This window comes from Hyla sarda, chromosome 11 (genome assembly GCF_029499605.1).
Source record: "Hyla sarda isolate aHylSar1 chromosome 11, aHylSar1.hap1, whole genome shotgun sequence".
Lineage (NCBI taxonomy): Eukaryota > Metazoa > Chordata > Amphibia > Anura > Hylidae > Hyla > Hyla sarda.
Window position 1 is genome coordinate 52,344,450 of NC_079199.1, and position 26,520 is coordinate 52,370,969.

At 41.4% G+C, this 26,520-nt stretch overlaps 1 protein-coding gene across 7 annotated transcripts in view; it reads right to left on the bottom strand.

Moving 5' to 3' along the window:
• The window catches only part of KIF26A (kinesin family member 26A), a 197,033-nt gene that overhangs the window by 87,520 nt on the left and 82,993 nt on the right, over positions 1 to 26,520 (bottom strand). For 6 of the 7 annotated variants that reach the window (XM_056545559.1, XM_056545566.1, XM_056545560.1 and 3 more), the window contains exon 3: positions 10,241 to 10,756. In XM_056545559.1, coding sequence (XP_056401534.1) covers positions 10,241 to 10,756 — 516 coding nt within the window. The remainder of the gene's footprint in view (positions 1 to 10,240; positions 10,757 to 26,520) is intronic. The other variant, XM_056545564.1, reaches the window with a different exon arrangement.

The window sequence follows — 26,520 nt, forward strand, 5'->3', positions numbered from 1 at the left end:
ATAGACAAGCCTGATGCATTTTGGAAACATTCTGTGGACTGATGAGGTTAAAATTGAACTTTTTGGCAGGAATGAGCAAAGGTACGTTTAGAGAAGAAGGGGAACAGAATTTAATGAAAAGAACCTCTGTCCAACTGTTAAGCATGGGGGTGGATCAATCATGCTTTGGGGTTGTATTGCAGCCAGTGGCACAGGGAACATCTCACGGGTAGAAGGAAAAATGGATTCAATAAAATTTCAGCAAATTTTGGATGCTAACTTGATGCCATCTGTGAAAAATCGGAAGTTAAAGAGAGGATGGCTTCTACAAATGGATAAAGATCCTAAACACACCTCGAAATCCCCGGGAGATTACATCAAGAGGCGTAAACTGAAGGTTTTGCCATGACTTCACAATCTCCTCACCTCAACATAATTGAAAATCTATGGATAGACCTGTCACGCCCCCTCCCATAGACTTGCATTGAGGGGGCGGGGTGTTACGCCCCACGGGGGCAGAGTTGTGACGTCATGATCTTCAGCCCCCGTGGTCGGATGAACTTAGCGTGAGGACATCCAGCGGTTCCAGAAGCCGCTATAGGTGGGAGTCGCAGCGGAGATCCCGGGGGTCCCCAGCAGCGGGACTCCGGCGATCTGACATCTTATCCCCTATCCTTTGGAAAGGGGATAAGATGTCTAGGGTCAGAGTACCCCCTTAAAAGAGACTTTTGTAAGGAAGAATGGGCAAAGATACCTCAAACAAGAATTGAAAGACTTTTGGCTGGCTACAAAAAGCGTTTCCAAGCTGTGATACTTGCCAAAGAGGGCAGTACAAGATATTAACACTGCAGGGTGCCCAAACTTTTGCAGATGCCATTTTTTTGTTTTCTGTTATTGATTCTGTTATTAAAGTGTAAATGATGGAAATAAAATCTAACTTTTGTTGACATATTATAAGAATGTCTAATCTGTAATTTGATGCCTTTTGGAGATTTTTCCATCTTGCCTTGGCTTCTTTATGCACATTAATACAAATTTTTACCTGGGGTGCCCAAACTTTTGATCCCCACTGTAGAACCTGGTTACAGTCCAATGTAAACTAGCTGATATTACTTGCAGTCATGTAAATTGCATAGGAAGCAAGCGTCTCAGACTGGATGGAGAAGCTAGATAGGTAATAGTATATGCATAAGGACGGGGCCACAAGTGACCCATCTGGCTTCTCCATCCAGTCTGGAACGCTTGCTTCCTATGCAATTTACAATTTATGGATGTTGAGATTGATGACCTATAAACAAGTCTACATGTGGGGCTCCCTCACAATATCTAAAATAAAGGTAGCCATACCAGTTCATGTGTTTGGAATAGACAGAGGGGGCTTAAAGGGGTACTCCACCCCTAGACATCTTATCCCCTATCCAAAGGATAGGGGATAAGATGTTTGATCGCTGGGGTCCCGCCGCTGGGGACCCCCGCAATATAACATGCAGCACCCTTCTGTTACTGCTCCGGAAGTGCTGGAGGGTCTGGCTCCCGACCACGGGGACGGAAGGTCGTGACATCACGACTCCATCCCCATGTGACGTCACGCCCCGCCCCCTCAATGCAAGTCTATGAGAGGAAAAGTTGACCAGTTGCCCATAGTAACCAAACAGATTCTCTCTTTTATTTTACAGAGGCCTTTTCAAAAATGAAAGAAGCAATCTGATTGGTTGCTATGGGCAACTTTTTTCTATGCACAAGTTTTGATCTATCAGGTTGACTTATCCTATGTACAAGTTTTGATGAATCTCGCCCAATGTCCCCATACTGTTACTGAATAATGTCACCATCACTAAGTAATATCATCATACATCGAGTGTATAATACCGCTACACTGTAATTATAAAATATCACCATGCTGTCATTGAATAATACCACCATAAAGCGAATGTACAATATCATCATAAAGTTACTAAATATCATAATCATACTGTTTTATTAAATAAAACCACCACACCATCACTGGTTAATACCACCGTATTGTGACTAGAAAACGCCACCATACAGTGTCTAAATAATACTGCCATACTGCCGCAGAATAAAACACACAATACAAATACTGATACTACCACATACAGAGACTAAATACAGGGATCATATTGTGATGCAATATCACACAGGGGTCTGCAGAGTATCTCACAGTGCTTCCCAGTTAATATCCCCATACAGAAAGTGTATGATAGTAAATAGCACCAAAATAATGGTGTAATACACATTGGGAGAGAGTTGTCAAAACTTGTGTAGAGGAAGAGTGGTGCAGTTGCCCATAGAAATCAGTTCGCTTCTTTCATTTTTAAAAAGGCCTCTGAAAAATCAAAGAAACAATCTGATTGGTTGCTATGGGCAACTGATGTAGTCTTCCTCTACACAGGTCTTGATTAATCTCCTACATTGTGCTCCCTTTCACATGCCAGGCAATAAATACTGCCATACCGTCCAATACAGTGCTTCATAATAAACCACACCATACAGTGCTTCATAATAAATCACACCATACAGTGCTTCATAATAAACCACACCATACAGTGCTTCATAATAAATCACACCATACAGTGCTTCATAATAAATCACACCATACAGTGCTTCATAATAAATCACACCATACAGTGCTTCATAATAAACCACACCATACAGTGCTTCATAATAAATCACACCATACAGTGCTTCATAATAAACCACACCATACAGTGCTTCATAATAAATCACACCATACAGTGCTTCATAATAAATCACACCATACAGTGCTTCATAATAAATCACACCATACAGTGCTTCATAATAAATCACACCATACAGTGCTTCATAATAAACCCCACCATACAGTGCTTCATAATAAATCACACCATACAGTGCTTCATAATAAATCACACCATACAGTGCTTCATAATAAATCATACCATACAGTGCTTCATAATAAATCACGCCATACAGTGCTTCATAATAAACCACACCATACAGTGCTTCATAATAAATCACACCATACAATGCTTCATAATAAATCATGCCATACAGTGCTTCATAAGAAATCACGCCATACAGTGCTTCATAATAAATCATACCATACAGTGCTTCATAAAAAATCACACCATACAGTGCTTCATAATAAACCACACCATACAGTGCTTCATAATAAATCACGCCATACAGTGCTTCATAATAAATCACACCATAGAGTGCTTCATAATAAATCACACCATACAGTGCTTCATAATAAACCACACCATACAGTGCTTCATAATAAATCACACCATACAGTGCTTCATAATAAATCACGCCATACAGTGCTTCATAATAAATCACACCATAGAGTGCTTCATAATAAATCACACCATACAGTGCTTCATAATAAACCACACTATACAGTGCTTCATAATAAATCACACCATACAGTGCTTCATAATAAATCATACCATACAGTGCTTCATAATAAATCATGCCATACAGTGCTTCATAATAAATCTCACCATACAGTGCTTCATAATAAATCACGCCATACAGTGCTTCATAATAAATCACGCCATACAGTGCTTCATAATAAACCACACCATACAGTGCTTCATAATAAACCACACCATACAGTGCTTCATAATAAATCACACCATGCAGTGCTTCATAATAAATCACGCCATACAGTGCTTCATAATAAATCTCACCATACAGTGCTTCATAATAAATCATGCCATACAGTGCTTCATAATAAATCTCACCATACAGTGCTTCATAATAAATCATGCCATACAGTGCTTCATAATAAATCTCACCATACAGTGCTTCATAATAAATCACGCCATACAGTGCTTCATAATAAATCACGCCATACAGTGCTTCATAATAAACCACACCATACAGTGCTTCATAATAAACCACACCATACAGTGCTTCATAATAAATCACACCATACAGTGCTTCATAATAAACCCCACCATACAGTGCTTCATAATAAACCACACCTTACAGTGCTTCATAATAAATCCCACCATACAGTGCTTCATAATAAATCACACCATATAGTTCTTCATAATAAATCACACCATACAGTGCTTCATAATAAATCACACCATACAGTGCTTCATAATAAATCATACCATACAGTGCTTCATAATAAATCACACAATACAGTGCTTCATAATAAATCACACCATACAGTGCTTCATAATAAATCACACAATACAGTGCTTCATAATAAATCATACCATACAGTGCTTCATAATAAATCACACAATACAGTGCTTCATAATAAATCACACCATACAGTGCTTCATAATAAATCATACCATACAGTGCTTCATAATAAATCACACAATACAGTGCTTCATAAAAAATCACGCCATACAGTGCTTCATAATAAACCACACCATACAGTGCTTCATAAGAAATCACACCATACAGTGCTTCATAATAAATCACACCATACAGTGCTTCATAATAAATCATGCCATACAGTGCTTCATAATAAATCATACCATACAGTGCTTCATAATAAATCACGCCATACAGTGCTTCATAATAAACCACACCGAATACTCTGCAGAAAAGACTGAGCTCCAAATCCCCTGCACAGTCAAAAGTAAAGGATGAAATTCTGGCTGCCTGCAGCCACCTATAGAGATGTTTACATGTAAGTCATGAGACTGCTTACGACGAGTGAGTAAAAATGAGGTCATAAGAATGAAGCATGTGACATAATCAATGCAAAGAAGATATGGAAAACAGCTCTCAGGACACATTTTCAAAGTGGTTTTCCCTTTAAATGTGTTTTGTTTTAGTCTTGGGAACTGACTGGGAATGTATGCCAAACCAAGCCAAAGATCTTTTCAGATGGGGATACCACTTTGGTGTGAAAGTTACACGTGGTGTAAAAGTTGCTTTACATATTTACATATTTTTCCAGAATTGCCGGGCAGTGTAAATGTTCTATAAGTTTCCACACGTCAGTATGATGCTCCAACATCCCCCTTTTAGTCTCACAACAGCAGGCCTCTTACTAGCCAGCCAATACCCTGTTCTGTACTGAAGAGGGGCAATGCCAATCACCTCTAAACAGCTGTCTGCAGACGGGTATTCTCTCCATCCAGAGAGATCTCTGTTTTGGCAAATATCCACAGTCAGTTTCCAAGACTTCTAGTTGGAGTAAAACACTGGCCCTGATTTATCAATCAGCCTGAAACCAATTACAGCTCAACTTCATATCTTAACAAGCTCTTGTAAAGTAAAAGTTGAGCTGTGATTGGTTGCTGTGGCAAAAACCTGACAATTAGGGTTTCAGGCTGATTGATAAATATGGGCCATTGACTTTTTAAGAAAAAACACTTGAAAAAAGTAGTGTGAGAGCTGCTTTACACATTCTTTCTTCCCAGAATTCCCAGTGGAGCATAAATGGCCTATAAGTCTCCACACATCCTTATGACACACTTCCTAAGGGGGAACATTACATAATCATTGTAGGAATAGTAGGGACTACCACAGCGACATCGGTGGAGCGGTGAAAAACTGGGTGGGGCTTTGCAAGATGAGGGTATGGTCTACTATACTATACTCAGGGCTCAAGTCCTGCAGGAACTCATGGGAATGGAGTTCCTGCCCTTTTTTCACAGCAGGAACGCAGTTCCCATTAGCAGGAGTCCTGCAGGACCAACCCTTAAAGGGTCACTCTGCCGCTAGACATGTTATCCCCTATCCAAAGGTTAGGGGATAATATGTCTGATCTCGGGGGTCTCGGCTGCGGCACCCCAGACATCTGGTGCACAGAGCGAACTTCGCTCCGTGCTGGATGACTGGTGATGCAGTGCAGAGGCTCATGACATCACAGTAATGCCCCCTCAATGCAAGTCTATGGGAGGGGGCATGACGGCCATCACGCCCCCTCCCATAGACTTGCATTGAGGGACCGTGACGGTGAGTCATGAGCCTCTGTCGCTGCACCCAACGCTCTAAACGAACGCCGGGAGCAGCAGGGAGACGTGGGGGTCCCCAGCGGCGGGAGCCCCGGGATCAGACATCTTATCCCCTATCCTTTGGATAGGGTATAAGATGTCTAGTACCCCTTTAAGTGGAAATCTAGGGTGAGTTCCCACACTTTTTCCCCCAGGACTTGACCCCTGACTATACTACTATAATTACTATCATTTATATCAGAAATAGGCATAAATTACAGTGGAAATCTATTCTAGACAGTAGCTGGTGTAGATGTCTGCTTGTGGCACCCAAATAGTCACAGATGCTGCACAATTATTAGGAAGCCTGTGCCTTTTAATCAATTTGGCACATCTTGCTCCAGAGCCAGTGTATGAAACTATGGTCTTAATAAATTCCCCTTATGTTTATTTTATTTTTTTCTTAAATCTCGTACACTCCTCACAGCTCCACATTTCTCAATTTGAGAACTACGTGTTTGCTCCCGCACTTGCACCGACATTATATTTTCATTATTATTTTGTTAAAGTCGACAGCAAAATAAAAGCCAGAACTAAATTGTTCTCTATTTCACATTGATGTCTTTTTTTATATCCCACAGTGGCTGAATTAAGTCATTCCATGCATCTACAAGCCACACGCCGAAGAGTAGTAAGTCATTAGTTTTCAATATAGTCCATTTATTTCCATGCTTTCCTTGACTTAAAACTACATTTATTGTGTGCTCTATATGTCTGCATAATCCAGAGGCCACATGGCATTCCTCAAAAATCTGTTCTTACAAATTAGAAAAGCAATTTATTTAGCTTTCTTGTAAAAAAAATCAAAATAAAAAAAAAGCACATTTTGCATTAAGAAATAGTAAGGGTAGGTTATATGTGCAGAGCAAATAGTATTTAGGAAATATAATTCTGTGCCTCAGCCTTCCTGTATCCAATTTTCCTTTTTTAATTTCCATTCTTGCAGACTTCCTCCGGTCATCCAATTAAGATAGGGAACCTTTCACATTACTTATTTCAGCTCTGCTAAAATGTTCATGCCTACTTTACGTGTTTCTCAATTTTATCTTTTGGAAAAAGAAAAGGTTGTAAAAAAAAAAAAAAGGGGGAACATCTGCAAGATTCATACCAACATTTTTTTATGACAACAACATTGGAATGTCCGAAAACAAAAGGTGTCAGAAATGTCCTTTTCAATGGATTTGCATAAAATACACCTGGTCATAGGTCTTCTGTCCAAGGGTAAAGAGCAGGGGTAAAAGTCCTGGAAAAAAAAAGTGAGGGAACTGCTGACGGGAATGGTGTTCCTGCTGTGGAAAAAGTGCAGGAACTCAGTTCCCAGGACTTGACCCCTGGTAAAGAGGCTGTGAATCAAGACTTATATTCTTTAATAGGTCATAGACCTTTGGGAGACCATTTTTCATAGATGTATCACAGTTATACAAAAACTTATCACAAATGTTTATTTCTTTTGATTTCCTGTCAGTAAAATATATGATTGCCCATGATTAGAATTTAGAAGAGTATAAACTTTCCTTTTTTTGGAAGAGATGGTGGTATATGGTGATCGAGAAGTTCAGCACTTTATGGGTCAAACATTGATGTGAAGGGGAAAGCTGCTTCTAGTAGGTGGCAAAGTACAGCCAATTTTGGATAACATGCGTAAGAAGAAAAGGGGGTTCAACAAATAGTAATATAATACTCTAGGGGTGCAAACAGCGTATTTAGAAAAACCATGTACAAAAGAGAAAAAGCAGATACACTATGACATTATGCACATCCAATAACATAAGTATTGTAGAACGTCAGTCTTTATTAGCCACAAATACGCAGAAAACATACAAAAGTATAAAACAATGCAATTGAGCATCATCTTAGGGGACATGGGGGGACAACAAAGCACACCCTTAGCAGGCACATGTGAAGGAATGTAGGTACAATACACAATCCATCTAAGACCCTAACTGTAATTCATACCTGGTAGACTGTAAAGAGTGTACAATAAAGTGCCATTGTGCATCAAAGGTACATAATAGTAAAAAAAAAAAATATATATATATATATATATATATATACACCAAACAAGAAAAAATCTGCAACACTCCAGGATGCGGTGAAAAAAAGGTGGATTTATTAGCCTAACGGCATAGCAACGTTTCGGCTGCAGCCGAAACATTGCTGTGCCATTAGGCTAATAAATCCACCTTTTTTTTCACCGCATCCTGGAGTGCTGCAGATTTTTTCTTGTTTGGTATCTACAATTGACCCGTTACCTGGGACAACGACCTGCTGGCACCCGGCACTTTCTTATTTTTTTGGGTTGAGCTGCTCTAATTTTTTGCTTATATATATATATATATATATATATATATATATATATATGCAGCAAAACTGGCTCACATACAACAAGAATAACAACCATGGATACGAAATATGCAAAGCAATGTGCAAGATACCAGGTGGAGGGTCAGACAGTGACAGATTGGTAATGCTGGTAATAGAAACATGTGAGCTTCACGTGTTTTGTTGCTTCTGGACAACTTCCTCAGGGATAATAGGATGCAAACTCCCAGTGTCTTAAATAGTAGTATACAGATGAGTTAAAGGGGTACTCCGGTGGCAAACTTTTTTTTTTTTTTTTTTTTAAAGAACTGGTGCCAGAAAGTTATACAGATTTGTAACTGACTTCTATTAAAAAATCTTAATCCTTTCAGTACTTTTTAGCACCTGTCTGCTACAGAGGAAAATCTTTATTTTTTGAATTTCTTTTTTGTGTTGTCCACAATGCTCTCTGCTGACACCTGATGCCCATATCAGGAACTGTCCAGAGCAGGAGAAAATCCCCATAGCTAACCTATGCTACTCTGGACAGTTCCTGACACGGACAGAGGTGTCAGCACAGAGCACTGTGGACAACACAAAAAAGAAATAAAAAAAGTAAAGAATTTTCTCTGTAGCATACAGCTGCTAAAAACTACTAAAAGGATTAAAGGGGTTTTCCAGGCCAAAACTTTTTTTTATATACTGGCTCCGGAAAGTTAAACAGATTTGTGAATTACTTCTATTAAAAAATCTTAATCCTTCCAATAGTTATTAGCTTCTGAAGTTGAGTTGTTTTCTGTCTAACTGCTCTCTGATGACTCACGTCCCAGGAGCTGTGCAGCTCCTATGGGGATATTTTCCCATCATGCACAGCTCCCGGGACGTGACATCATCATTGAGCAGTTAGACAGAAAACTTCAGAAGCTAATAACTATTGGAAGGATTAAGATTTTTTAATAGAAGTAATTTACAAATCTGTTTAACTTTCCGGAGCCAGTTGATATATATATATATATAAAAAAAAAAGGTTTTGCCTGGAATACCCCTTTAAGATTTTTTAATAGAAGTCATTTACAATTTTCTGTTTAACTTTCTGGCACCAGTTCATTTAAAAAAAAAAAAAAAAAAGATTCCACCGGAGTACCCCTTTAATATCCCATGTCCTGTAGTATGATGTTCAATATAGAGCATTTTTTTTTTACTTTTCTGTATGTCTTTTGTATATTTATTTTCTTTGGCTAGTAAAGACTGACTTACTACAATACTTATGTTTTGGGTGTGCATAATGTCATGGTGTATCCGCTTTTCTCTTGTGTAGAGAGATATTTTGCATACTCTTTTTCCCAAGGAAGTACTTCATGGCTTGTAAGACTCCAAATACCCCCTCTGTACCTTATTCATTAAGACAGACTTCAAAGTAGACTTTCAAAGTATTATATCAACCTGGATTTCCTACACACAACCATTTATTGACTGATAGCTGCAAATAGTCCTGTCGTGCCTGATGGGCCAACCCTTCCCTTCCTGTCTACTACAATCCCCTTTCCCCTTCTTCTTGACCCCTATGGGACTAAATCCTCTCCTACTTTGTCATCTATGCTCATGTTCAGACTTTTCTTTAACACTCTTCCCCGTTAATCCTATGTAGGTTGGACATGCATCAACTACTGGATAATTTAGACAATCCTATGTCTAACTTCAAGGATGCCAAATACATAACCAAACTGTAAAATTCTTCTCCTTTGTGGAAAAGTTAAAAAATAAAATAAAACAATTGTGAAGCTTGATATAAAATGTTATCAGTTCACTTTATAGTGTCTTATTATACTTCTGTTATATTCCACAACTACACTGTTATTCTTTAGCTACAAATTGTAAACTTACTTAGTAAGGATGTAACTATAATTGCTGAAATTCAAGGGTTAATTGACGGACAAGGACACAGATGACATCACTACACATAGAGTTGTATTGTGTATACTCACTTGGCTAGCAGGAGGAAGGAAACTATTCACCCTTGATATGCTCCACATTCCCTCTAGATATTGTTGCGCTTGTATGGTCACTGAACTCAATGCCCCACCAATGCCGCTGGAACCCACTGTCACTTGAACACTTGAACTTGGAAAACTTCCCTGCCCGTGAGGCCATCCAAGTCCTTTCCTTCGCTCAGTCCCCGAAAATATATTTGTAGATTTCCCAGACTGTCTACCCACCTGCCCTGCAATCATCAGCAATTCCTTCGGCGAGGAGACCGTGACCACATTCTGGGACGAGAGCCTGGGAATGACGGTAGCCACAGGCACTGAAGTTTGGGGACGATCAAGAATATCCGGACAACCGGCTTGGTTGATGGTTTGAATCATCTGTACGGCTTCTTGTTTTAGCTGATTCAGGTGAGTTGCGCAGACGTCACAGCGACTCTCTCCTTCATTCCTGCTTTTCTGCAGATAGTCAGGCACTTGGAGCTTGTCGAAAATTAAAGCAGAAAATTGGGCATTCTGTAAGAAGTAGATAAAATTAATGAGCTTGGGGAAAAAATTGAAAAAAAACACAAATTGCTAAAAATAGTTCATACATAAAGACTTTAGCGTTGTATGTGAAGAACCTGGCATACTGTTGCTACATTATTTCGGGGACATAGCTTATCCAGGGGAAGTTCCATTCATGCTTTTGTCCTTTCCACCTGTTCTTCCATCTGCTATAATAGTGTCTAGCTTGACACACTACTAACAATCACACTCATTGGGATAGAGAAACCTTTGACACTCACAGTTGTAGCCAAGCCATATTGACATAACCTCCAGCTAGTCAATGAACACAAGGGTATTACCGCAAAAACAACTTGTGGGACAGAGGCAGCAATAATCCTGCACAAAGCCATGCTCTGTATTATCTTCAGCAGTCCCATAGACATTGAATGCAGTAGAATACTTGGGACCCCCATCTTTAAGATCGGGGGTCATTTTACCACTGGGACCCCCGTTTTCCAGGTGCCTGTAGAGAGGCCAATGTGCTGTTGGGAGGTTATTAGTGGGGGGACCTGCTTACGAAAATTTTGAATAATCCCATCGCTGCTGAAAACTGACAAATTTTAGTGCTATATTGTAGGACAGTGTTCCACAAACTGTGTCTCCTAAGCTGTTGCAAAACATTAACTCCCAGAACATGGGGGCTTCTAGAGCATGGTGAAACTGTAGTTTTATAACAGCTGGATAGCCACAGGTCAGAGAAGAAGTGTTCTGGAAAATCCCTTCCTAAATTCTAAGGGTCCCTATTTAGAAAATTCAGCTTTAGACTCATAAGATACCATAATAAATTACAGTTACAATGATGGCCCTAAACCATGACCCAAAGTCATTACACAAAGTCAATATAACACTGTAAGCTGCAAGAAGGTCAAGTGAAATCACAAAAGCTAAAGAATGTATCCACAGCAAATGATAACATCTCACTATACGGAAGCTTAAAGGGGTATTCCAGGAAAAAACTTTTCTGGACATATCAACTGCCTTCAGAAAGATAAACAGATTTGCTAATTACTTCTATTAAAAAATCTTAATCCTTCCAATAATTATCAGCTGCTGAAGTTGAGTTGTTCTTTTCTGTCTGGCAACAATGCTCTCTGCTAACATCTCTGCTGGTCTTGGAGGGGCAAGCTGTGCATAACTAGCTTGCTCCCTGACTGGTGAGCAGTAAGGGGTTAAGAAATATACAGGCAAGGTTTTTAGCCCCCTCCCCCGCCTGTAAAACTTGCTAGTGGCTATAGTGGTATGTCCTATGGGTGGGGGGAAGGAGTGCACCAATAAGGGGTTTAATAGTTTCCCGGGCTTTTAGGGGCCCTCCCCTGGGTATTTATAGCTGTGGTGCCTCCCTTCCCCCCTCAATCTGCCCAGGACCCGGAGTTTTGCCCTCCCTCCCTCCCTTTTTTGTATCTCTGTTTCTTGTAAGTCACAGCTTGACGGTAAGAAGACAGTGAAAGCGGGGTCAACCCGGGGTAGACCTCCACACAGGACGGTGTGGCAGCACCTCTCGGGTTGGTAAGAAGCCAATCGGTGTCTTTGTTACAGTTAAATTGTTATTTATATAAGTAATTTTATAAATAAAGCTGTGGCCCATTCCCACCCACGGAAAAGTTAAATTGTTGTGTCAGTTATTATTTAATTATTTATTGTAGTAAGGGGGAGGGGGAGTTATAGCCTGCTAGGAGCTAATTGGGTCTCAACAGTCCGGGAACTGCACAGAGTAGAAGAGGTTTGCTATGGGGATTTGCTTCTACTCTGGACAGTTCCTGAGACACGTGTCATCAGAGAGCACTTAGACAGAAAAGAACAACTCAATTTCTCAGGATTAAGATTTTTTAATAGAAGTAATTTACAAATCTGTTTAACTTTCTGGAGCCAGTTGGAAGAAGTTATTTCCCTGGATAACCCCTTTAATCTTTATAAAGCATATATATCCTACACAGTAGCCATCTCCAGCTTTTGTAAAACTATGATATGAAAACCATGAGAAAAAAGTTGATTTTATGGACCACTCGTAATTCTTTGTGCTAAGCTTAACATGGTCTTTCAGATTGTAACGTACAAACACCATATATATGCTCTGTATTCACTTTATATAGTATATGACTCCCATTGTAGTTAGAGAAATACCAGTCTTGGATTACTGCTGTACATTATGTAGAAGCCTGTAGCATCCCAATACTGAAGCAAAATTGCTAAATACAAAAATAATAATAATAATAATGTTCATAGGACACAATGTCCATAGGACTAAGTCCTCCCTATGTTGGAAAAAGTATCTGTCTACGCCCAGGCTTCACGCTCTGCTGTCACAGGCCATGCATTCCATTAAAACCATTAAAAGCCATGCTGTACATTAATAGCAAGGAGGTACACTGATGGATTTATATGCTTTTGAATCCACATGTAAATATTTCGGTTGGGTCCCTTTGAACTCTACGCTGGGCGTAAAAAGGATTTTACAGGTCAGCTTAAATATTCCAAAGCAAGAATTCTCTCTCCCAGGCAGGAATTTTGATTGGCTATTTGCAGGAGAGCATTTAAACCACTGAACCATTTTTACAAAGCCGGGTTATATTGTTGTAACTATACTCCTTGTGCTGCTTGTGGACCAGCTGTGTGACAGCGATTACTTTGTGACCCGTACAACACGATGTGACAAAACACCTGGCCAGCAGAAGGGTGTGAAGCATGTTGCACTGTGTCTTGGAGCCATAACTCAACAACCATGAAAGCGAAAACCTGAACTATTAAAAACTGTTTTACAGTGTTGGTGGATGGTAAACTTGTGATTTCTCACAGACTTGTCTTATGAGGATCCTGGGTTATGGGGGAGAAAATGTGTTAAGCCTGCATGGAAGGAAGTAATAAGATGAGCCCACCAAGGCCCACCAAGAAAGTGGTAATAACAGTGGTTGAAAGAAACCAAATAGCCATTCTCAACGTATGTAGGTTACTGTGTATGTCTTACAAGATGTGGTGAGGGTGTGATGAGGCAGATGGAATTACCCTAGAGGCAGATGGCATAAACCCCTTGTGTTCGTGACACTAGGGCGTGGTTTATCCTCTACACCACCCGAAGGAATACCAATGGATCCTGGGCTTGGCACAGGGGGCAAATAAGGACTCCGACACCAAGTTACAGAACAACGATGTAACAGTCTATACAGCTTGGCTAGGCCCACGGAGGTGACCAGTGACTTCAAAGACCTTAAAGGGATACTCCGTTGGAAAACATGTTTGTTTAAATCAACTGGTGCCAGAAAGTTAAACAGATTTGTAAATTACTTGACAACACTGACCACAGTGCTCTCTGCTGACACCTCTGTCCATTTTAGGAACTGTCCAGAGTAGGAGCAAATCCCCAAAGAAAACCTCTACTGCTCTGGACAGTTCCTAAAATGGACACAGGTGTCAGCAGAGAGCACTGTGGTCGGGCAGAAAGGAAATTCAAATTTCAAATGGATCATAACAGCAGCTGATAAGTACTGGAACGATTAATATTTTTTTAATAGAAGTAGTATACAAATATTTTTTACTTTCTGGCACCAGTTAATTTACACCATTTTTTTTCCAGGGGAGTACCCCTTTAAGGGCTTGCTGGGACTTGCAGTAGATTTGGATAATTTTAGTGCAGGCCACTCTGACTTGACAATAGATGACTGTGACTGACTTGACTTGAGACTAAGCTGTGACCGTAGCTTACTTGTAGACTTGAAGGCTTGTGGCGCCAGGACAGACTTGAGGCCTCCTATGGACTCCAGACCTACTCTAGGACTTGACTGCACTGAACCTCAGCAAAGACTTAACTGGAACTCAAGAGCATAAGAGAGCAAGCTAGCTCCACCCAGGGCTTATATGTGGGAGACTAGGAGGGGTCCCATAGGTCACCCTTAGGTCACATGGCCACTGATACCTCACTGGGTTACACTCACATGACAACTCACATGACAACTGTTGATCACATAACATTTCTTAAAGCAATAACACTTTTATATACATTTTACGGTATATCACATGGCAGAAAATATATAAACATAAGGGGACAGATGTAGGGGGCCCAGGGGACACTGCAAGGAGGCTGCCTGACAGGGCAGCAAGGGTACAGGGGCATAACTCCTGTACTGGGCTACCACAGAGACTTAAAGGGGTACTCCGCCCCTAGACATTTTATCCCCTTTCCAAAGGATAGGGGATAAGATATCTGATTGCAGGGGTCCCGCATTGAGGGGACTTGCATTGAGGGGGTGTGGAGTGACGTCACGAGGGGGTGTGGGCATGCCATCACGACCCCCGCCACCTGCTCCAAGCATTCGGAACAAAATGTTCTGAACGCTAGGGCAGCGGAGTACCCCTTTAAAGCATACCTGTCAGATCCCACACAAAAGAAATTATATTGTGTTACTGTGATGTCCCAGTACAGGACATGGTCCTGTACTACCCTTAGGCCCTGTCAGGTTGAGACCCTCAGTGACCTGGGAACTCCCCTGCAAGGTCTCCCCTGTTATTTCCAGAATGTTGTGTATATCACTTTAATGCCTAGACCGTATTCTTATGTACAGGTAGTACAAAGGAACTGTGGGAGGTCTCAAGGACCTGTGTAAGTCTGTCACATGTTATGTTATGCAGTCACATGATTTGTTGTCACATGTTCTCCCAGAGAGCACCAGCTTAACCTATGACCTGCAGCTTGACCAATGGGCTTTAGTCCAGCCCCCCACTATATAACTGGTTGTGGACTCATTTAACTACTAGCAACTGGGATAGCGGAGGAACCAGGTGTGTGGTGTTCCAGAACCCTAAAACCACACTGGCGTCACCAACACTAGGGGTTAACAACATCTTCCACCCGGGGTTAATACCTTCTGATCCCACCACTCACACCGCTACACCTGTGGTCCCGCCATACACCCGTGGGTCACCACATTACTCAGTACCTAATCCTGACCATGTACATCTACGTTTTATGCGTTTATTTCCTATATTTATTATTTAAAAAAATACCTCTTTTCATTAGCTCACAGTGTTAGAAATCCTCTAAGAGGAAGGGGGCATGTGGTGGTGGGAGGTGATTTGTGCACCTGCACATGCAGCCTTGTGCATGACTCATCTCTTGTCCATGACCCATGGACAAGCCTGATACTGCTGCAGGAATTGGTTAGTGTCCCAGTAAGTATGGGTGGAATTTTCAGGGGCCGTTTTCTTTAGTAAATATTAAAAACAGTTACAAAAGGTCTTTAATTTTCATCAGTAACAACATATAAAAAGTCTGACAGATGTCATCTGACAGATGTCAAAAGTTTTTCTTAATTACAATAACACATTAAATTGGCAGTCATAGAGACATGTCAAAGGTTTTGATTGGTCAGGGTCTGGATGCTGAGACCCCCAGCAATCGGTTAGCCAGTTAGAAGCACTTGGCTAAGCACTTCTCTCTACTCACAGCAGGAGATGGGTTCCACAGACTTTCTATAGAACCCAGAAAGTGTGGAGAGAAACTGTAAGTGAGGAAAAAACAACCGGAGGGGGTGCCTCATGTGATGCCGTAGAGATAGTTAGAGGTAGAGAAAGGGCGGGGCCTGTTCGACCCCTAGGTAGTGGCTGCTCACCTTGCAGCAAGTAAAAACTTGCATATCAACCCACAATTGGGGTTACAGAAGCCGGAAGGTTTATTCAATAGTACATAAAAAACAGATGAATAAACCTTCAAGTGTTTTGTACTACTTACATCTCTGGCTACTGTTTGTCATCTCCATTATTGGAACCAGTAGCGCCATCGTAATGTCTCTTTTGCTGTACTACTGCCAGTGTGGAGAGAAGGAACTCAGCTGAGCTGTTCTTCCTGTTAGTTCTAGCAATTGGTGGAAGTTTCAGCACCCAGATCCTGACCGATCAAACCTTAGACATGTATCTATAACATATGAAAAGTTGTTTTTTAAATGACAGTAGGTTTCCACTTTAGGAAATCATTTTCTGTTATCAGGGTCTTGTAACAATAAGCTGATCACACATCTGTGCAATCAGATGTAAGCAATCTGTAATCTGTAAACAAGTGTTCAATATTGCTGCAGCGCCCCCACAGGAAAAAAAACTGGCACTTGGAAATCAAAAGTTAGTCGATGTAACAAATAGATGCGTTGGGTCCTCCAGAGTGAGAGACTCCCTTTGTAGCTGGTCAGAATTTCCTCATGGAGTATGGGTCTGCTAAAAAATGACTGTACATGGCTTTTATTTACTCACCTTTTGTTAAAGCCTAATTCCCCCAAACACTCAATGTATCAAACAAAATGGTACTTGGTCACTATTTAAAATGTATTATAGGGACGATGGAAAGTGCATTTTTCCTGCATTAAAGGAGTAGTCCGGCGCGCACTTTTCTCATGTTATCCCGTCCGGGCTGCAAAATAAAAGAAAACAAACTTTCTCTTACCTGCCAACGAGCCCCCGGAGCTCCGGTACACTCCGGTAAAGGTGTTCGGCCTCCGGGCTGTATTCTTCATACTTCCTGTTAGCCCGGCACGTCACACGGAGCTTCAGCCTATCACCGGCCGCAGCGATGTCCTGCCTCGGCTGGTGATAGGCTGAAGCTCCGTGTGATGTGCCGGGCTAACAGGAAGTAAGAAGAATACAGCCCGGGGACCGAACACCTGTACCGGAGTGTACCGGAGCTCTGCGGGGCTCGTTGGCAAGTAAGAGAAAGTTTGTTTTCTTTTATTTTGCAGCCCGGACGGGATAAAATGAGAAAAATGCGCGCCGGACTACTCCTTTAATAACAAAAAATGTTGACAACTAGGTAGCTATCTTTTTAATCCATACTAGGAAAAGAGGTTTACCTTCCTACAACTTTTTTAATCTAGTCCACACAAGGTATACCAAGAGAAGTCAATGGGACCAAAGTAAATTCATTTGTAGCACATAACTTTAAACTCATTGCTACCTTCCACTAGGAATGCACTGGTCATGGGTCATTTAATGCATTCCTATATCTTCAACTATGAAGCTACTTCAGGTGCTGCAAAACAGCCATAAAGTGAAGTTTATCCTATACACTCTAAGATAATCTGCAGACATAATCAGAGATGGATCCATGAACCCAACAAATTGCTATAACCAAGGGACATGGTTTTCAATGAGAGATCCTTCGTCTTGAGCTATGATTAAGTGTAAGAACCCTCAGAAGATTTTTTGTGATTGTTATTCTTATTTCAATGTCTTTGTCCAGTGTATAACCCCCCACTGTTTATTGAAAAGGATTTTCATATATGTGCTTAGATTCCATACGACACAAAAGAACTAGAAACTATTTCCCAGAATCATGCATACTGATTTTATACAATGAGTCACTTTACATATCTGGGAGACATATATTGAGGTTAATGATGTCATTTCCAAACACCATCCAACAATATTCTGTACAGACATGAAGTGATCGTCCTCATTGAATCTAATAATTTGTACCAGCCTTTCAGCCTTGGCTTCTTCATGTGTCAAACCTTTTGTTAGGGGTTCTTGTCTTGATGTTTGTTTTTTCTTAATGATATATCTTTTTATTCATACAGTGTATGGCCAGTATTAGCATGTGTTTCAATTACAGTATTAGCAGTTGTTACTTACTTTATGACTTTTTTCCAGAGGCATAACTTATAGCCTGTGATCTCTGGTGCTAAATTTGTAACTGGGCCCCTCCATTTGTGGCAGACAGGGCTTTGAGTCCCCTACTATGTCTGCACCCCCAATAGCTATCTTGTATTAAAGGAGTTTTCTCATAAAGAAACTTCTGTCTATATGCACTGTTAGGACATGTTGATATCATAGAGGTGGTCCACCACACACGACCTCGCTCTATGAGCCAGAACACAGAGCCAGTCTCTTCCAGCGGCTCCTGTTCTTGCAGACTTAAGCTATACTTATATTACATAGACAGACATTTTATCTGAACAGTCCCCATGGAAGTGTCTGGTTGGCTGCAGCCATCTCTGGCAAAATCAGCAGTTTGCCAAAGGATGTCGGGGTGATCAGCTGATCACTCTGCAGGCTGCATTTAGAAAGAGTTTCTCCTTTAAGAGATTTAGAAATACACTCCACTTTAAGATGTCCAGTGAAATGTATCCCCTATCCTGGCAGGATAGCTGATAAATGTCTGATCGACAGGGTTCCAACTGCTGGGATCCCCTGCATCTTCTGTATGGGGCCCCAGCTCTGCTCTGCTAGAGTGGGTTTGATACCCAGCACGTCAGCTGGTCGAAAAAACGCCCCCGCCATTTATATCTATGGGAGAGGCGCAGACGCAGGAATGCTGTGTTTGTACCAGCTGAACTGCTGTGTGCAAAACATCACACACAGCAGCTCAGCCAGGGTCAAGTCAGGGCCCCGTATGGGAGATCTGCGGATAGGGGATACATTTCTTAGCACTGAACATCTTCTTTAACCCCTTAAGGACCAAGTCCATTTTCACCGTAAGGACCAGAACGTTTTTTGCACATCTGTAGTCCAGTGGTGAAAAACTTATCCCCTATCCTAAGGATAGGGGATAAGTTTGAGATCGCGGGGGTCCGACCGCTGGGGCCCCCTGCGATCTCTCTGTACGGGGCCCCGGCTCTCCGCCGAGATAGCGGGTGTCGACCCCCGCACAAGGCGGCGTGCGACACGCCCCCTCAATACATCTCTATGGCAGAGCCGGAGATTGCCGAAGGCAGCGCTTCGGCTCTGCCATAGAGTTGTATTGAGGGGGCGTGTCGGCCGCCGCCTCGTGCGGAGGTCGACACGCCCCCTTCCAGCGGGCTGTCGGGGCTCCGTACAGGAGATCGCAGGGGGCCCCAGCGGTCGGACCCCCCGCGATCTGCAACTTATCCCCTATCCTTAGGATAGGGGATAAGTTGCTCACCACTGAATCACCACTGGACTACTCCTTTAAGGACCAAGGGCGTAAACTTACGCCCTTGGTCCCGCTCCCGTGATATAACGCGGGGTTACACGGTATCACGGCGGGCCCAGCGTCATAGTTAAGCCGGGACCCGCCGCTAATAGCGTGCGGCACCGATCACGGCACCGCGCGCTATTAACCCTTTAGCTGCGCGCTCAAAGCTGAGCCGCGCGGCTAAAAGTGAAAGTAAAATGTGCCGGTTAGCTTAGGGAGCTGTTTGGGATCGCCACAGTAAAATCGCGGCATCCCGAACAGCTATACTTCAGGAGGAAGGTCTCTTACCTTGCTTCCTGAAGTCCGATCGCCGATTGAATGATTCAAGCCTGAGATCCAGGCTTGAGCATTCAATCGCCGAATACACTGATTGATGCATTCCTAAGGAGATGCATCAATCATTGTTAAAGATCAGTACATGCAATGTTATAGCCCCCCTATGGGCTATAATATGGAATAAGAAAAGTGTAAAAAAAATCACTAACCCTTTCAATGATCCCTTCCCCTAATAAAAGTTTGAATCACCCGGCATTTCCAAGAATAAAAAAAAAAAACTGTGTAAATAAAAATAAACATATGTGGTATCACCACGTGCGGAAATGTCCGAATTATAAAAATATAACGCTTTTTAAACCGCACGTTCAATGGCGTACGCGAAAAAAAAATTCCAAAGTCCAAAATAGAGTATTTTTGGTCACTTTTTATATCATGAAAAGATTAATAAAAAGCGATCAAAAAGTCCGATCAATGCAAAAATGGTACTGACAAAAAATGAGCCCTCATAGCCCCCTGAACATGGAAAAATGAAAAAGTTATAGGGCTCAGAAAATGACAATTTTAAATGTATAAATTTTCCTGCATGTATTTATGATTTTTTTCAGTAGTAATACAAAATAAAACCTATACAAGTAGGGTATCATTTTAACCGTATGGACCTAGAGAATAAAGATAACATGTCATTTTTACTGAAAAATGTACTACGTAGAAACGGAAGCCCCTAAAAGTTACAAAATAGAATTTTTTTTTCAATTTTGTCGCACAATGATTTTTTTCCCATTTCGCCGTAGATTTTTGGGTAAAATGACTGATGTCATTACAAAGTAGAATTGGTGGCGCAAAAAAATAAGCCATCATATAGAATTTTAGGTGAAAATTTTAAAGAGTTATAATTTTTTAAAGTTAAGGAGGAAAAATTTTAAATGAAAAAACTGAAAAAGCCCCGGTCCTTAAGGGATTAAGCATTAATAACTCTGGGATGCTTTTACTTTTCATTCTGATTCCAAGACAGTACATTTTCGTCGATACTTGCATCATTTCTTGGTGAAAAATTCAAAAGTTTGATGAAGAAATTTAAAAATTTGCATTTTTCTAACTTTGAAGCTCTCTGCTTATAAGGAAAATAGACATTCCAGATAAATTATAAATTGATTCACATATACAATATGTCTACTTTATGTTGGCATCACAAAGTTGACATGTTTTTACTTTTGGAAGACATCAGAGGGCTTCAAAGTTCAGCAGCAATTTTCTAATTTTTCACGAAATTTTCTAAATCGATTTTGAAGTGGATTTGAAGGGCCTTCATATTAGAAATACCCCTTAAATGACCCCATTATAGAAACTGCACCCCTCAAAGTATTCAAAATGACATTCAGAAAGTTTGTGAACCCTTTAGGGGTTTCAAAGGAATAGCAGCAAAGTGAAGGAGAAAATTCTAAATCTTCATTTTTTACACTCGCAAATTCTTGTAGACCCCGTTTTAGAATTTTTACAAGGGGTAATAGGAGAAAAAGCCCCCCAAAATGTGTAACCCAATTTCTCTCGAGTAAGGTAATACCTCATATGTATATGTGAAGTGTTCGGCGGGTGCAGTAGAGGGGTCAGAAGGGAAGGAGCAACAATGGGATTTTGGAGAGTGAATTTTGCTGAAATGGTTTTTGGGGGGCATGTCGCATTTAGGAAGCCCCTATGGTGCCAGAACAGCAAAAAAAAAAAAAAAACACATGGCATACTATTTTGGAAACTAAACCCCTCAAGGCACGTAACAAGGGGTCCGTTGAGCCTTAACACAGGTGTTTGACGACTTTTTGTTAAAGTCGGATATGTAAATGAAAAAAGAAATTATTTTTTTTTTTATTCATTTTTTTCCACAAATTTTAAATTTTTATAAAGGGGTATTAGGATTAAATGCCCCCCAAAATCTGTAACCCCATTTCTTCTGAGTATGGAAATACCCCATGTTAGGACGTAAAATGCTCTGTGGGCGAACTACAATGCTCAGAAGAGAAGGAGTCACATTAGGCTTTTGGAAAGCAAATTTGGCTAAAATTGTTTTCGGCGGGCATATTGCATTTAGGAATCCTCTATGGTGCCAGAACAGCTAAAAAAAACACATGTCATACTATTTTGGAAACTACACCCCTCAAGGAACGTAACAAGGGGTACAGTGAGCCTTAACACCCCACATGTGTTTGATGACTTTTTGTTAAAGATGGATATGTAAATGAAAAAAAAATGTTTTCACAAAAATGCTGTTTTTTCCAAAAATGTTACATTTTTATAAGGGGTAATAGGAGAAAATGCCCCCCAAAATTTGTAACCCCATTTCTTCTGAGTATGGAAATACCCCAGGTGTGGACGTCAAGTCCTCTGCTGGCGCACTACAATGCTCAGAAGAGGAGGAGCGCCATTGAGCTTTTGGAGAGAGAATTTGTTTGGAAAAAGTCGGGGGCCATGTGCGTTTACAAAGCCCCCCGTGGTGCCAGAACAGTGGACCCCCCCCACATGTGACACCATTTTGGAAACTACTACCCTCACAGAATTTAATAAGGGGTACAGTAGCATCTTACAGACGTTGGAACAGTGGGCTGTGCAAATGAAAAATTTTATTTTTCATTTTCATGGACCACTGTTCCAAAAATCTGTCAGACACCTGTGGGGCATGAATGCTCACTGCACCCCTTATTACATTAGGTGAGGGGTGTAGTTTCCAAAATGGGGTCACATGTGGGGGGGGTCGATTGTTCTGGCACTATGGGGGCTTTGTAAACACACGTGGCCTTCAATTCCGGACAAATTTTCTCTCCAAAAGCCCAATGGCGCTCCTTCTCTTCTGAGCATTGTAGTTCGCCCGCAGAGCACTTTACATCCACATGTTCTTACTCAGAAGAAATGGAGGTACAAATTTTGGGGGGCTTTTTCCTATTTTACCTTGTGAAAATGAAAAATTTAGGGTAACACCAGCATTTTAGTGAAAAACAAAAATTCGTCAAACACCTGTGGGCTGTTAAGGTGTTCACTATACCCCTTGTTACGTTTCGTGAGGGGTCTAGGGGTCTTCCCGCATTTGAGGACTAAATGAGGGATTGCATAGAGGTGGACATAGGGGTATTCTATGCCAGTGATTCCCAAACATGGTGCATCCAGCTGTTGCTAAACTCCCAGCATGCCTGGACAGTCAGTGGCTGTCCAGAAATGCTGGGAGTTGTTGTTTTGAAACAGCTGGAGGCTATGTTTTGGAAAAACTGCCGTATGATACTTTTTCATTTTTATTGGGGGGGGGGGGGGTACAATGTAAGGGGGTATATATGTATTGTTTTACCCTTTATTATGTGTTAGTGTAGTGTAGTGTTTTTTGGGTACATTCGCACTAGAGGGGGTTTACGGTGAGTTTCCCACTAGGAGTTTGCGCTGCGGTGGAAAATTTGTCGCAGCTCAAACATGAAGAAGAAACTCACTGTAAATTCACCCGTGTGAATGTACCCTGTACATTTACATGGGGGGGGACAAACCTACTGACAGACCGTGCATGCTGGGAGTTGTACTTTTGCAACAGCTGGAGGCACACTGGTTGGAAAACCTTCAGTTAGGTTCTGTTACCTAACTCAGTATTTTCCAACCAGTGTGCCTCCAGCTGTTGCAAAACTACAACTCCCAGCATGTACTGATCGCCGAAGGGCATACTGTAAGATGTAGTTATGCAACAGCTGGAGGTATGCCACTACAACTCCCAGCATTCCGAGACAGTTGTTTGCTGTTTGGGCATGCTGGGAGTTGTAGTTTTGCAAGATCTGAAGGGCCACAGTTTAGAGACCACTGCACAGTGATCTCCAAACTGTAGCCTCCCAGAAAACAGCTGTCTGGGCATGCTGGGAGTTGTAGTTTTGCAACATCTTTGCCACACCAGGGAGCCGCATCACCGTCCTCTGCCGCCCGCCGCCGATCTCCGATGGTAAGTGGACCTCCGGCACCAGTCATCGTCGGTTCCCCTGTTCTGCCCGGACTACTGTGCGTGGTCAGAACGGGGGAACCAAACTTTAAACCCCCCCCCCCCGCCCCCGATCTGCTATTGGTCGGTCGCTTCTGACCAACCAATAGCAGGGATAGGAGGGGTGGCAACTCTGCTGCCTCACTCCTATCCCTTCAGGGGGATCGGGGGTGTCTTGGACAACCCTGATCCCCCTTATTTTCCAGGTCACCGGTGACCCATATGACCAGGAATCACCGCAAATCACCGGTGTGAATTCAACGGCGATTTGCAACTATCGCCGACATGGTGGGGTCTCAGGACACCCCTGGGCTTTGGCACAGGATACCTGCTAATAGAAATCAGCAGTCATCCCGGTCCAGTCCTCGCCCGGCGAGCGTCAGGGACCAAAATTTCCACGGGCGTACAGGTACGCCCTTGGTCCTTAAATACCAGGATGTCAGGGCGTACATGTACGCCCTATGTCCTTAAGGGGTTACGGGATGAAAAATAGAGAAAATTGTTGTCATCTTCCATGACTATACTGGGATTTATCAGACTGTGTCTGGCATTGAAAGTTACATAGTAACATAGTTTGTAAGTTTGAAAAAAAAAATTAAGAGTCCATCGAGTTCTACCTAAAACCCCACTGTCTGAAGCTCATCCTCATTCAAGTAAATATGGCTGAATTGAGATGCCAGACATGGTTTAAATACAACAGTGGCACTGTACTGAAAATAGAAACTGATGCCATTGATGTGCCAAGGCAAACTTGTTCATTAATGGTAGAGATGTCCATCTCTATTGTTGGTTCTAAGATCTTTTCCAAAACAACTACTGTCTATAAATATACAAGACTAGTGCATGGGATTCTTTTGTGAAAAGTGTAGCATGTAAGCTTTGGAAATGAACCATAGAAAACAGTAATTAGCATATATGTGTCAACCTACAATACATTGAGACATTGCTATCTTACTGGTTTCATGGCACCCTATTACCAGTAAAAATAATAACCGTGACTCCCTCCAGCCGTATCCATTAGCTTCAATGAGCCCTTTAAATTGGAGAGAAGCTACAATTTACTGATCATCTTTACATACAGTAACATCCAGGAGAATTCTAATCACCACTTCTAATGATTATAACATTTCAAAGGCTCCACAAACAGCACAGCCCATAAGATGGTGAACTCATTGGTGGAGAATGAATGGGGCCGCATGATGACAGATAGCAACAAGATGGCCAAGTGTTTATTTACAAGCGATGGCCTGTGTTTATAGGAGTTACAAGTGGCCATTACATTTATAGGAAGAGTCTGTCAGTGGCATGCTGGAAATGACAAGTAGCTTATAAATATGTTACAGCTGTATGTTCTCAATCTTTTCTTTCTTAGTAAATGTCCTCTTCAAAGGGTTTGACTAAAAATAAGCTTGTTTGTGCAGCCATCGTAAAGCTGGAGGAGAGCACAGGGCAAATGATGTTATCACAAGTTAATGTGCGGCATGCGGCGTGCTGAGGAGCATCAAAGCGCAGATCAGTGTAAATGTGATTTCTGTAAAAATAATACTTTTTTTTTTTTAGAGAAGGCATCAAATGCAAAGCTTTAGGGTTCACAGCAAACCCATCACATAAAAAGTCAAAGAACAGTTACAAACTTTGCAACATCCTTCTAAAGCTGCTAAGAGGTCTTGGAGAAGTTTCCATCCCACATGATTTCTATGTGGAGTTTGTATGTTTTGTTTTGTTTTTTTAATCTTTTTTTTTGAGTGGGTTCCTTCATTGTTCTAGAGTTTTCGTCTACACTCCCAAAACATACTGACAGGTAAGACCAAGTTCACACACCTTTATCGACCCAGAACCGTCCCAGTTTGGAACGTTGTATGCAGCAAGCAGAATCCATTGTACCCAGTGTCTGATCTGCTGCCACATAGGCTGGAATAGATCATCGTGCAAAATCTATTATTCATCCAGGATAGTTGCGCTCTGGTTTTAGTATGAGCTTAAAAAGATGCATGCAATGTTTTCCCCCCAATGCAACTATGCCTGATGCAAAATATGCTGGATTGATGGACATATGTAAACCTAGCCAAAGGTGCCTCCATTGGCTCTCATATGTGTAAGTATGTAGAAATTAGATTGTGACCCCCCCCCCCTGCGAACAAGGACTGCAGAATATGTTGCCACTATATACACAATGGGATGTAAATGTACAAGGATATCCTGCATGACTATAGAAGAATAGCAACGCATGAATGATGAGAGAGCTTATATTTTCAAGTAATGCTTGTTTTAGTCCCTTTTAAGTGGTAGAATCACAGACACCTTCTCTGCTCCTGGAGAACATCTCATGTCATACTCTGTAAGTGACCTAGCAGATGAGACTATATGTAGTCTAGTGTCTATTAATAGAGATGTCCTACAGACCGAGCTTATCAGTCATCACAATGTATAGAAACAATTACCATCACAATGATATTGTATCTCACTCCTCTCTATTAAGTAACTCAACCCTCCTCCATGTTTAGATTGTTTTATGACCCCCAGTAAGCCTTTTTGTCTCCCATGGAGAAGAGTTAG